Genomic DNA, 13,103 nt, shown 5'->3' with positions numbered 1-13,103 from the left:
CCACACATCTAGATAAGTTCCATGGGGGGTCTAGTTTCCAAAATGGGGTCACTTGTGGGGGGTTTCCACTGTTAAGGCACATCAGGGGCTCTCCAAACGCGACATGGCGTCCAATCTCAATTCCAGCCAATTCTACATTGAAAAAGTAAAACGGCGCTCCTTCACTTCCAAGCTCTGCGGTGCGCCCAAACAGTGGTTTACCCTCACATATGGGGTATCGACGTATTCAGGAGAAATCGCACAACAACTTTTGTGGTCTAATTTCTCCTGTTACCCTTGTGAAAATAAGAATTTGTGGGCGAAAAGATCATTTTTGTGTAAACAAAAGCGATTTTTTTATTTTCACGGCTCTACGTTATAAACTTCTGTGAAGCATTTGGGGGTTCAAAGTGCTCACCACACATCTAGATAAGTTCCTTAAGGGGTCTAGTTTCCAAAATGGTGTCACTTGTGGGGAGTTTCCACTGTTTAGGCACATCAGGGGCTCTCTAAACGTGACATGGCGTCCGATCTCAATTCCAGCCAATTCTGCATTGAAAAAGTCAAACGGCGCTCCTTCACTTCTAAGTTCTGCGGTGCGCCCAAAAAGTGGTTTACCCCCACATATGGGGTATTGGCGTATTCAGGAGAAATTGCATAACAATATTTATGGTTACATTTCTGTTTTTACACTTGTGAAAATAAAAAAAATGGTTCTGAATTAAGATGTTTGCAAAAAAAAGTTAAATGTTCATTTTTTCCTTCCACATTGTTTCAGTTCCTGTGAAGCACGTAAAGGGTTAATAAACTTCTTGAATGTGGTTTTGAGAACCTTGAGGGGTGTAGTTTTTAGAGTGGTGTCACACTTCATTATTTTCTATCATATAGACCCCTCAAAATGACTTTAAATGTGATGTGGTCCCTAAAAAAAAATGGTGTTGTAAAAATGAGAAATTGCTGGTCAACTTTTAACCCTTATAACTCCCTAACAAAAAAAAATTTTGTTTCCAAAATTGTGCTGATGTAAAGTAGACATGTGGGAAATGTTATTTATTAACTATTTTTGATGACATATCTCTCAGTTTTAAGGGCATAAAAATACAAAGTTTGAAAATTGCAAAATTTTAAAAATTTTCGCCATATTTCCGTTTTTTTCATAAATAATCGCAAGTAATATCGAAGAAATGTTACCACTAACATGAAGTACAATATGTCACGAAAAAACAATCTCAGAATCAGCGGGATCCGTTGAAGCGTTCCAGAGTTATAACCTCATAAAGTGACAGTGGTCAGAATTGCAAAAATTGGCTCGGTCATTAAGTACCAAATTGGCTCTGTCACTAAGGGGTTAATGCGATCACCTCCCCGCCGGGGTGGTGCGACTGAATCGATTACCTGAAATTTTAGTTGAGCAATAGTGTGTCCCAAAGTGATAAGGGATGGGTAATAATAGATTCTTGCACCTAATGGTAGGTTTATGTTTAGATATGCGGTCTCTTATAGGTTGGGTGGTTTCACCTACATAGCAGAGACCACATGGGCATTTTACCAAGTATATCACGAATGATGAATCGCATGTAAAATATTCCTTAATGGTATATTGTTTCCCATTAAGGGGATGATGGAAGCTTTGACCTCTCTGAACATTATTGCACTGTGAGCATTGTAGACATGCGAAGGTACCGAATTTAGGATTCATGAGAAAACGTTTTATTGCCTGACTTGAAGGGCCTATATCTACTTGAGCACCACTAATTAGTGCCTATGTTATCTCTTTCTCCATACATCTGTGACCTCGTCTCCCGGTACTTACCTGCACGCAACCTCTGATCCTCACATGACCTTCTCTACTCCCCTCTTATCTCCTCTTCCCACAATCGTATACAAGATTTCTCCTGCACATCCCCCATAATCTGGAACTCTCTACCACAACACATCAGACTCTCGCCTACCATGGAAACCTTCAAAAACAACCTGAAGACCCACCTCTTCCGACAAGCCTACAACCTGCAGTAACCACCAATCGACCAAACCGCTGCATGACCAGCTCTATCCTCACCTACTGTATACTCGCCCATCCCTTGTAGATTGTGAACCCTCTCGGGCAGGGTCCTCTATCCTACTGTACCATTGTGACATGTATTGTTTAAGATTATTGTACTTGTTTTTATGTATACCCCTCCTCACATGTAAAGCGCCATGGAATAAATGGCGCTATAATAATAATATTATTGATATCAGCATTTTTTTTTTTGCCTATAAGTATAGCATACCTATTTATTCACACACACTGGAATGCCTTTTTTAAGATGTGGACCACCCATAGGGGTGGAGCTGCATATTCATCACTGTAATGAGCGACACCATGTGACCGCTCATACAGGAGAAGGTGTGGCGCAGAGAGGACGCTGCGAGGGAGCCGGGTGAGTATTTTATTAACAGCGGGGGGGATTTTTCATATCTTCTTTCCAGCAAACGCTGCTGGACAGAAGATATGAATGGCGGCTTCAGCACCAGATGCAGGGGACAGCGCTTATCTCTAGCGCTGTCTCCTGCATGCTCCGTGTGGTACCCAGTCGGCACACGTGCCACACGTATGGCCTATGTGAGCTCACGGACACGGATAATTCCGGTACTGATTTTTCCAGTACCGGAATTATCTGGACGTGTGAGACTGGCCTAAGGCTATGTGCCCACGTTGCAGAATATAAGCAGAATTTTCCTCATCAAAACCGCACATCGTTGCCAGGAAAACCGCTCGCGTTTTTCTCGCGGATTTGTTGTTTTTTTCATGCGTTCCAATACTATTCTATGGCGGCGGAATTGCTGCGATTCTACAAAATTAATGAAAATGCTTTGTATTTTTCCACAATGCGTTTCCGCTGCGGAAAAATATGCAGCATGGGCACAACAACTGCGGAATGCAATTAAAAATAATGGGATGCGTTTTGATAGCGTTTTTTAAGCGTTTCCGCAGCGGAAAAACGCGGCAAAAATGCTTAAAAAAACGCAATATGGGCGCACAGCCTAAAAGACCAATATTCCTGTGACATATAGGGGTAGATTCCAGTCCTGCAGCACAGTGACTTAAAGGTGACGTTCTGGAGTCATTCACTTTTCCCGTATTTTCCATCGGACCCAGTCTGGCGACTTCCTAACGACTTATATATCTGCAAAGTAACACAGTACACACATTACTTCTCACATTTCTCACATCATCTCCACCTTTACATATTTAGGTGGAGTACGAATGTTCTTTCCTGAGTGCTTCCTTCAATGCTAATGTCCCCCACAAAGAGCCCCCTTCAGTGATAATAATGTCCCTCCCAGAGCCCCTCAGTAGTAATGTCCCTCCCAGAGCCCCTCAGTAGTAATGTCCCTCCCAGAGCCCCTCAGTAGTAATGTCCCTCCCAGAGCCCCCTTCAGTGATAATAATGTTCCCGTCAGAGCCCCTCAGTAGTAATGTCCCTCCCAGAGCCCCTCAGTAGTAATGTCCCTCCCAGAGCCCCTCAGTAGTAATGTCCCTCCCAGAGCCCCCTTCAGTGATAATAATGTTCCCGTCAGAGCCCCTCAGTAGTAATGTCCCTCCCAGAGCCCCTCAGTAGTAATGTCCCTCCCAGAGCCCCTCAGTAGTAATGTCCCTCCCAGAGCCCCTCAGTAGTAATGTCCCTCCCAGAGCCCCCTTCAGTGATGATGCCCCCGGTGCTTGCACCCCTCCCCTGTAGATAGAGACTCGCTTCACCTGGTGCACATTGCTCCACTTTTGCCCTGCACCCAATAGGTGGCGCTATGTAGCGCCCTCACTGCCCCGCCGCCATAACTCCTATAATGGCCACAATAGAAGGGCCGGGCCGTCCGAGTCAGCCCTTGTGCCCCCCAGAAGGCGCACGTAATAATGTGTGATGGTAAAAAGTCTCGGGGTATCCCGGAGCACAAGATGTCGCACAACACAATTACCACCACATGTTAATTGCTTCAATGAATGACTCACACAGGGACACTCGGGAAAGCATTGACCGCTCAGGTCAGCTCACTCCTCCTCCCCCACATCGCCCCGCAGGACCGGCCACCGCCGCCACAAGTAACAAAGACACTGAAGCGCCTCTCCTCCAGATCGTTACACGGGGCTCCCGCCTCCGGCCATCAGGGGCTCCCACTAGGCAAGAGTCGCCCGCAGCTCCGCGACTTGTACACCCGGAGCGAGCAGCAGGGACGGCAGAGACCGGAGACATGGAGAGCAGCCGGCTGGTGTCACTGCTGTGCCTGACGGGGCTGCTCTGTGCCGGCCAGTGCCAGAGGCAGAGAGGTGAGAGCACGGGGTGTATACAGGGTATATACCACAGAGGTGAGAGCACGGGGTGTATACAGGGTATATACCACAGAGGTGAGAGCACGGGGTGTATACAGGGTATATACCACAGAGGTGAGAGCACGGGGTGTATACAGGGTATATACCACAGAGGTGAGAGCACGGGGTGTATACAGGGTATATACCACAGAGGTGAGAGCACGGGTGTGTACAGGGTATATACCACAGAGGTGAGAGCACGGGGTGTATACAGGGTATATACCACAGAGGTGAGAGCACGGGTGTGTACAGGGTATATACCACAGAGGTGAGAGCACGGGGTGTATACAGGGTATATATCACAGAGGTGAGAGCACGGGGTGTATACAGGGTATATATCAGAGGTGAGAGCACGGGGTGTATACAGGGTATATACCACAGAGGTGAGAGCACGGGGTGTATACAGGGTATATACCACAGAGGTGAGAGCACGGGGTGTATACAGGGTATATACCACAGAGGTGAGAGCACGGGTGTGTACAGGGTATATACCACAGAGGTGAGAGCACGGGGTGTATACAGGGTATATATCACAGAGGTGAGAGCACGGGGTGTATACAGGGTATATATCAGAGGTGAGAGCACGGGGTGTATACAGGGTATATACCACAGAGGTGAGAGCACGGGGTGTATACAGGGTATATACCACAGAGGTGAGAGCACGGGGTGTATACAGGGTATATACCACAGAGGTGAGAGCACGGGGTGTATACAGGGTATATACCACAGAGGTGAGAGCACGGGTGTGTACAGGGTATATACCACAGAGGTGAGAGCACGGGGTGTATACAGGGTATATATCACAGAGGTGAGAGCACGGGGTGTATACAGGGTATATACCACAGAGGTGAGAGCACGGGGTGTATACAGGGTATATACCACAGAGGTGAGAGCACGGGGTGTATACAGGGTATATATCAGAGGTGAGAGCACGGGGTGTATACAGGGTATATACCACAGAGGTGAGAGCACGGGGTGTATACAGGGTATATACCACAGAGGTGAGAGCACGGGGTGTATACAGGGTATATACCACAGAGGTGAGAGCACGGGGTGTATACAGGGTATATACCACAGAGGTGAGAGCACGGGGTGTATACAGGGTATATACCACAGAGGTGAGAGCACGGGGTGTATACAGGGTATATATCAGAGGTGAGAGCACGGGGTGTATACAGGGTATATACCACAGAGGTGAGAGCACGGGGTGTACACAGGGTATATACCACAGAGGTGAGAGCACGGGGTGTATACAGGGTATATACCACAGAGGTAACATAGTAACATAGTTAGTAAGGCCGAAAAAAGACATTTGTCCATCCAGTTCAGCCTATATTCCATCATAATAAATCCCCAGATCTACGTCCTTCTACAGAACCTAATAGTTGTATGATACAATATTGTTCTGCTCCAGGAAGACATCCAGGCCTCTCATAGTAACATAGTTAGTAAGGCCGAAAAAAGGTGAGAGCACGGGGTGTATACAGGGTATATACCACAGAGGTGAGAGCACGGGGTGTATACAGGGTATATACCACAGAGGTGAGAGCACGGGGTGTATACAGGGTATATACCACAGAAGTGAGAGCACGGGGTGTATACAGGGTATATATCAGAGGTGAGAGCACGGGGTGTATACAGGGTATATACCACAGAGGTGAGAGCACGGGGTGTACACAGGGTATATACCACAGAGGTGAGAGCACGGGGTGTACACAGGGTATATACCACAGAAGTGAGAGCACGGGGTGTATACAGGGTATATATCAGAGGTGAGAGCACGGGGTGTATACAGGGTATATACCACAGAGGTGAGAGCACGGGGTGTATACAGGGTATATACCACAGAGGTGAGAGCACGGGGTGTATACAGGGTATATACCACAGAGGTGAGAGCACGGGGTGTATACAGGGTATATATCACAGAGGTGAGAGCACGGGGTGTACACAGGGTATACATATCACAGAGGTGAGAGCACGGGGTGTATACAGGGTATATACCACAGAGGTGAGAGCACGGGGTGTATACAGGGTATATGCCACAGAGGTGAGAGCACGGGGTGTACACAGGGTATATATATCACAGAGGTGAGAGCACGGGGTGTATACAGGGTATATACCACAGAGGTGAGAGCACGGGGTGTATACAGGGTATATGCCACAGAGGTGAGAGCACGGGGTGTATACAGGGTATATATATCACAGAGGTGAGAGCACGGGGTGTATACAGGGTATATATATCACAGAGGTGAGAGCACGGGGTGTATACAGGGTATATACCACAGAGGTGAGAGCACGGGGTGTACACAGGGTATATATATCACAGAGGTGAGAGCACGGGGTGTATACAGGGTATATACCACAGAGGTGAGAGCACGGGGTGTATACAGGGTATATATCAGAGGTGAGAGCACGGGGTGTATACAGGGTATATATCACAGAGGTGAGAGCACGGGGTGTATACAGGGTATATACCACAGAGGTGAGAGCACGGGGTGTATACAGGGTATATACCACAGAGGTGAGAGCACGGGGTGTGTACAGGGTATATACCACAGAGGTGAGAGCACGGGGTGTATACAGGGTATATACCAGAGGTGAGAGCACGGGGTGTATACAGGGTATATGCCACAGAGGTGAGAGCACGGGGTGTATACAGGGTATATATATCACAGAGGTGAGAGCACGGGGTGTATACAGGGTATATATATCACAGAGGTGAGAGCACGGGGTGTATACAGGGTATATACCACAGAGGTGAGAGCACGGGGTGTACACAGGGTATATATATCACAGAGGTGAGAGCACGGGGTGTATACAGGGTATATACCACAGAGGTGAGAGCACGGGGTGTATACAGGGTATATATCAGAGGTGAGAGCACGGGGTGTATACAGGGTATATATCACAGAGGTGAGAGCACGGGGTGTATACAGGGTATATACCACAGAGGTGAGAGCACGGGGTGTATACAGGGTATATACCACAGAGGTGAGAGCACGGGGTGTGTACAGGGTATATACCACAGAGGTGAGAGCACGGGGTGTATACAGGGTATATATCACAGAGGTGAGAGCACGGGTTGTATACAGGGTATATACCACAGAGGTGAGAGCACGGGGTGTATACAGGGTATATACCACAGAGGTGAGAGCACGGGGTGTATACAGGGTATATACCACAGAGGTAACATAGTAACATAGTTAGTAAGGCCGAAAAAAGACATTTGTCCATCCAGTTCAGCCTATATTCCATCATAATAAATCCCCAGATCTACGTCCTTCTACAGAACCTAATAGTTGTATGATACAATATTGTTCTGCTCCAGGAAGACATCCAGGCCTCTCATAGTAACATAGTTAGTAAGGCCGAAAAAAGGTGAGAGCACGGGGTGTATACAGGGTATATACCACAGAGGTGAGAGCACGGGGTGTATACAGGGTATATACCACAGAAGTGATAGCACGGGGTGTATACAGGGTATATATCAGAGGTGAGAGCACGGGGTGTATACAGGGTATATACCACAGAGGTGAGAGCACGGGGTGTATACAGGGTATATACCACAGAAGTGAGAGCACGGGGTGTATACAGGGTATATATCAGAGGTGAGAGCACGGGGTGTATACAGGGTATATACCACAGAGGTGAGAGCACGGGGTGTACACAGGGTATATACCACAGAAGTAAGAGCACGGGGTGTATACAGGGTATATATCAGAGGTGAGAGCACGGGGTGTATACAGGGTATATACCACAGAGGTGAGAGCACGGGGTGTATACAGGGTATATACCACAGAGGTGAGAGCACGGGGTGTATACAGGGTATATACCACAGAGGTGAGAGCACGGGGTGTATACAGGGTATATATCACAGAGGTGAGAGCACGGGGTGTACACAGGGTATACATATCACAGAGGTGAGAGCACGGGGTGTATACAGGGTATATACCACAGAGGTGAGAGCACGGGGTGTATACAGGGTATATGCCACAGAGGTGAGAGCACGGGGTGTACACAGGGTATATATATCACAGAGGTGAGAGCACGGGGTGTATACAGGGTATATACCACAGAGGTGAGAGCACGGGGTGTATACAGGGTATATGCCACAGAGGTGAGAGCACGGGGTGTATACAGGGTATATATATCACAGAGGTGAGAGCACGGGGTGTATACAGGGTATATATATCACAGAGGTGAGAGCACGGGGTGTATACAGGGTATATACCACAGAGGTGAGAGCACGGGGTGTACACAGGGTATATATATCACAGAGGTGAGAGCACGGGGTGTATACAGGGTATATACCACAGAGGTGAGAGCACGGGGTGTATACAGGGTATATATCAGAGGTGAGAGCACGGGGTGTATACAGGGTATATATCACAGAGGTGAGAGCACGGGGTGTATACAGGGTATATACCACAGAGGTGAGAGCACGGGGTGTATACAGGGTATATACCACAGAGGTGAGAGCACGGGGTGTGTACAGGGTATATACCACAGAGGTGAGAGCACGGGGTGTATACAGGGTATATACCAGAGGTGAGAGCACGGGGTGTATACAGGGTATATGCCACAGAGGTGAGAGCACGGGGTGTATACAGGGTATATACCACAGAGGTGAGAGCACGGGGTGTATACAGGGTATATATACCACAGAGGTGAGAGCACGGGGTGTATACAGGGTATATACCACAGAGGTGAGAGCACGGGGTGTATACAGGGTATATACCACAGAGGTGAGAGCACGGGGTGTATACAGGGTATATATATCACAGAGGTGAGAGCACGGGGTGTATACAGGGTATATACCACAGAGGTGAGAGCACGGGGTGTACACAGGGTATATATATCACAGAGGTGAGAGCACGGGGTGTATACAGGGTATATACCACAGAGGTGAGAGCACGGGCTGTATACAGGGTATATACCACAGAGGTGAGAGCACGGGGTGTATACAGGGTATATACCACAGAGGTGAGAGCACGGGGTGTATACAGGGTATATATACCACAGAGGTGAGAGCACGGGGTGTATACAGGGTATATACCACACAGGTAACATAGTAACATAGTTAGTAAGGCCGAAAAAAGACATTTGTCCATCCAGTTCAGCCTATATTCCATCATAATAAATCCCCAGATCTACGTCCTTCTACAGAACCTAATTGTATGATACAATATTGTTCTGCTCCAGGAAGACATCCAGGCCTCTCATAGTAACATAGTTAGTAAGGCCGAAAAAAGGTGAGAGCACGGGGTGTATACAGGGTATATACCACAGAGGTGAGAGCACGGGGTGTATACAGGGTATATATATCACAGAGGTGAGAGCACGGGGTGTATACAGGGTATATACCACAGAGGTGAGAGCACGGGGTGTACACAGGGTATATATATCACAGAGGTGAGAGCACGGGGTGTATACAGGGTATATACCACAGAGGTGAGAGCACGGGCTGTATACAGGGTATATACCACAGAGGTGAGAGCACGGGGTGTATACAGGGTATATATCACAGAGGTGAGAGCACGGGGTGTATACAGGGTATATACCACAGAGGTGAGAGCACGGGGTGTGTACAGGGTATATACCACAGAGGTGAGAGCACGGGGTGTATACAGGGTATATATCAGAGGTGAGAGCACGGGGTGTATACAGGGTATATATCACAGAGGTGAGAGCACGGGGTGTATACAGGGTATATACCACAGAGGTGAGAGCACGGGGTGTACACAGGGTATATACCACAGAAGTGAGAGCACGGGGTGTATACAGGGTATATATCAGAGGTGAGAGCACGGGGTGTATACAGGGTATATACCACAGAGGTGAGAGCACGGGGTGTATACAGGGTATATACCACAGAAGTGAGAGCACGGGGTGTATACAGGGTATATATCAGAGGTGAGAGCACGGGGTGTATACAGGGTATATACGACAGAGGTGAGAGCACGGGGTGTATACAGGGTATATACCACAGAAGTGAGAGCACGGGGTGTATACAGGGTATATATCAGAGGTGAGAGCACGGGGTGTATACAGGGTATATATATCACAGAGGTGAGAGCACGGGGTGTATACAGGGTATATACCACAGAGGTGAGAGCACGGGCTGTATACAGGGTATATACCACAGAGGTGAGAGCACGGGGTGTATACAGGGTATATATCACAGAGGTGAGAGCACGGGGTGTATACAGGGTATATACCACAGAGGTGAGAGCACGGGGTGTGTACAGGGTATATACCACAGAGGTGAGAGCACGGGGTGTATACAGGGTATATATCAGAGGTGAGAGCACGGGGTGTATACAGGGTATATATCACAGAGGTGAGAGCACGGGGTGTATACAGGGTATATACCACAGAGGTGAGAGCACGGGGTGTACACAGGGTATATACCACAGAAGTGAGAGCACGGGGTGTATACAGGGTATATATCAGAGGTGAGAGCACGGGGTGTATACAGGGTATATACCACAGAGGTGAGAGCACGGGGTGTATACAGGGTATATACCACAGAAGTGAGAGCACGGGGTGTATACAGGGTATATATCAGAGGTGAGAGCACGGGGTGTATACAGGGTATATACGACAGAGGTGAGAGCACGGGGTGTATACAGGGTATATACCACAGAAGTGAGAGCACGGGGTGTATACAGGGTATATATCAGAGGTGAGAGCACGGGGTGTATACAGGGTATATATATCACAGAGGTGAGAGCACGGGGTGTATACAGGGTATATACCACAGAGGTGAGAGCACGGGCTGTATACAGGGTATATACCACAGAGGTGAGAGCACGGGGTGTATACAGGGTATATACCACAGAGGTGAGAGCACGGGGTGTATACAGGGTATATATACCACAGAGGTGAGAGCACGGGGTGTATACAGGGTATATACCACAGAGGTAACATAGTAACATAGTTAGTAAGGCCGAAAAAAGACATTTGTCCATCCAGTTCAGCCTATATTCCATCATAATAAATCCCCAGATCTACGTCCTTCTACAGAACCTAATTGTATGATACAATATTGTTCTGCTCCAGGAAGACATCCAGGCCTCTCATAGTAACATAGTTAGTAAGGCCGAAAAAAGGTGAGAGCACGGGGTGTATACAGGGTATATACCACAGAGGTGAGAGCACGGGGTGTATACAGGGTATATACCACAGAGGTGAGAGCACGGGGTGTATACAGGGTATATATATCACAGAGGTGAGAGCACGGGGTGTATACAGGGTATATACCACAGAGGTGAGAGCACGGGGTGTACACAGGGTATATATATCACAGAGGTGAGAGCACGGGGTGTATACAGGGTATATACCACAGAGGTGAGAGCACGGGCTGTATACAGGGTATATACCACAGAGGTGAGAGCACGGGGTGTATACAGGGTATATATCACAGAGGTGAGAGCACGGGGTGTATACAGGGTATATACCACAGAGGTGAGAGCACGGGGTGTGTACAGGGTATATACCACAGAGGTGAGAGCACGGGGTGTATACAGGGTATATATCAGAGGTGAGAGCACGGGGTGTATACAGGGTATATATCACAGAGGTGAGAGCACGGGGTGTATACAGGGTATATACCACAGAGGTGAGAGCACGGGGTGTACACAGGGTATATACCACAGAAGTGAGAGCACGGGGTGTATACAGGGTATATATCAGAGGTGAGAGCACGGGGTGTATACAGGGTATATACCACAGAGGTGAGAGCACGGGGTGTATACAGGGTATATACCACAGAAGTGAGAGCACGGGGTGTATACAGGGTATATATCAGAGGTGAGAGCACGGGGTGTATACAGGGTATATACCACAGAGGTGAGAGCACGGGGTGTATACAGGGTATATACCACAGAAGTGAGAGCACGGGGTGTATACAGGGTATATATCAGAGGTGAGAGCACGGGGTGTATACAGGGTATATACCACAGAGGTGAGAGCACGGGGTGTACACAGGGTATATATCAGAGGTGAGAGCACGGGGTGTATACAGGGTATATATCAGAGGTGAGAGCACGGGGTGTATACAGGGTATATACCACAGAGGTGAGAGCACGGGGTGTATACAGGGTATATACCACAGAGGTGAGAGCACGGGGTGTATACAGGGTATATATCAGAGGTGAGAGCACGGGGTGTATACAGGGTATATATCACAGAGGTGAGAGCACGGGGTGTATACAGGGTATATACCACAGAGGTGAGAGCACGGGGTGTATACAGGGTATATACCACAGAAGTGAGAGCACGGGGTGTATACAGGGTATATATCAGAGGTGAGAGCACGGGGTGTATACAGGGTATATATCACAGAGGTGAGAGCACGGGGTGTATACAGGTTATATACCACAGAGGTGAGAGCACGGGGTGTGTTCAGGGTATATACCACAGAGGTGAGAGCACGGGGTGTGTACAGGGTATATACCACAGAGGTGAGAGCACGGGGTGTACACAGGGTATATATATCACAGAGGTGAGAGCACGGGGTGTATACAGGGTATATACCACAGAGGTGAGAGCACGGGGTGTACACAGGGTATATATATCACAGAGGTGAGAGCACGGGGTGTATACAGGGTATATACCACAGAGGTGAGAGCACGGGGTGTACACAGGGTATATACCACAGAAGTGAGAGCACGGGGTGTATACAGGGTATATATCAGAGGTGAGAGCACGGGGTGTATACAGGGTATATACCACAGAGGTGAGAGCACGGGGTGTATACAGGGTATATACCACA

The 13,103-nt window shown here is 48.2% G+C and overlaps 1 protein-coding gene across 1 annotated transcript in view; it reads left to right on the top strand.

Moving 5' to 3' along the window:
- The first annotated feature begins 4,013 nt into the window (after positions 1 to 4,013).
- LOC138663755 (proteinase-activated receptor 1-like) overlaps positions 4,014 to 13,103 on the top strand; it is a 32,618-nt gene continuing 23,528 nt past the window's right edge. Inside the window, exon 1 of the mRNA XM_069750085.1 lies at positions 4,014 to 4,285. Coding sequence (XP_069606186.1) covers positions 4,210 to 4,285 — 76 coding nt within the window. The 5' untranslated portion in view covers positions 4,014 to 4,209. The remainder of the gene's footprint in view (positions 4,286 to 13,103) is intronic.

Source organism: Ranitomeya imitator, chromosome 1, assembly GCF_032444005.1.
Source record: "Ranitomeya imitator isolate aRanImi1 chromosome 1, aRanImi1.pri, whole genome shotgun sequence".
Taxonomy (NCBI): domain Eukaryota; kingdom Metazoa; phylum Chordata; class Amphibia; order Anura; family Dendrobatidae; genus Ranitomeya; species Ranitomeya imitator.
Note: the sequence above shows the minus strand (reverse complement) of the source record. Positions and strands in the feature narration are given on the sequence as shown.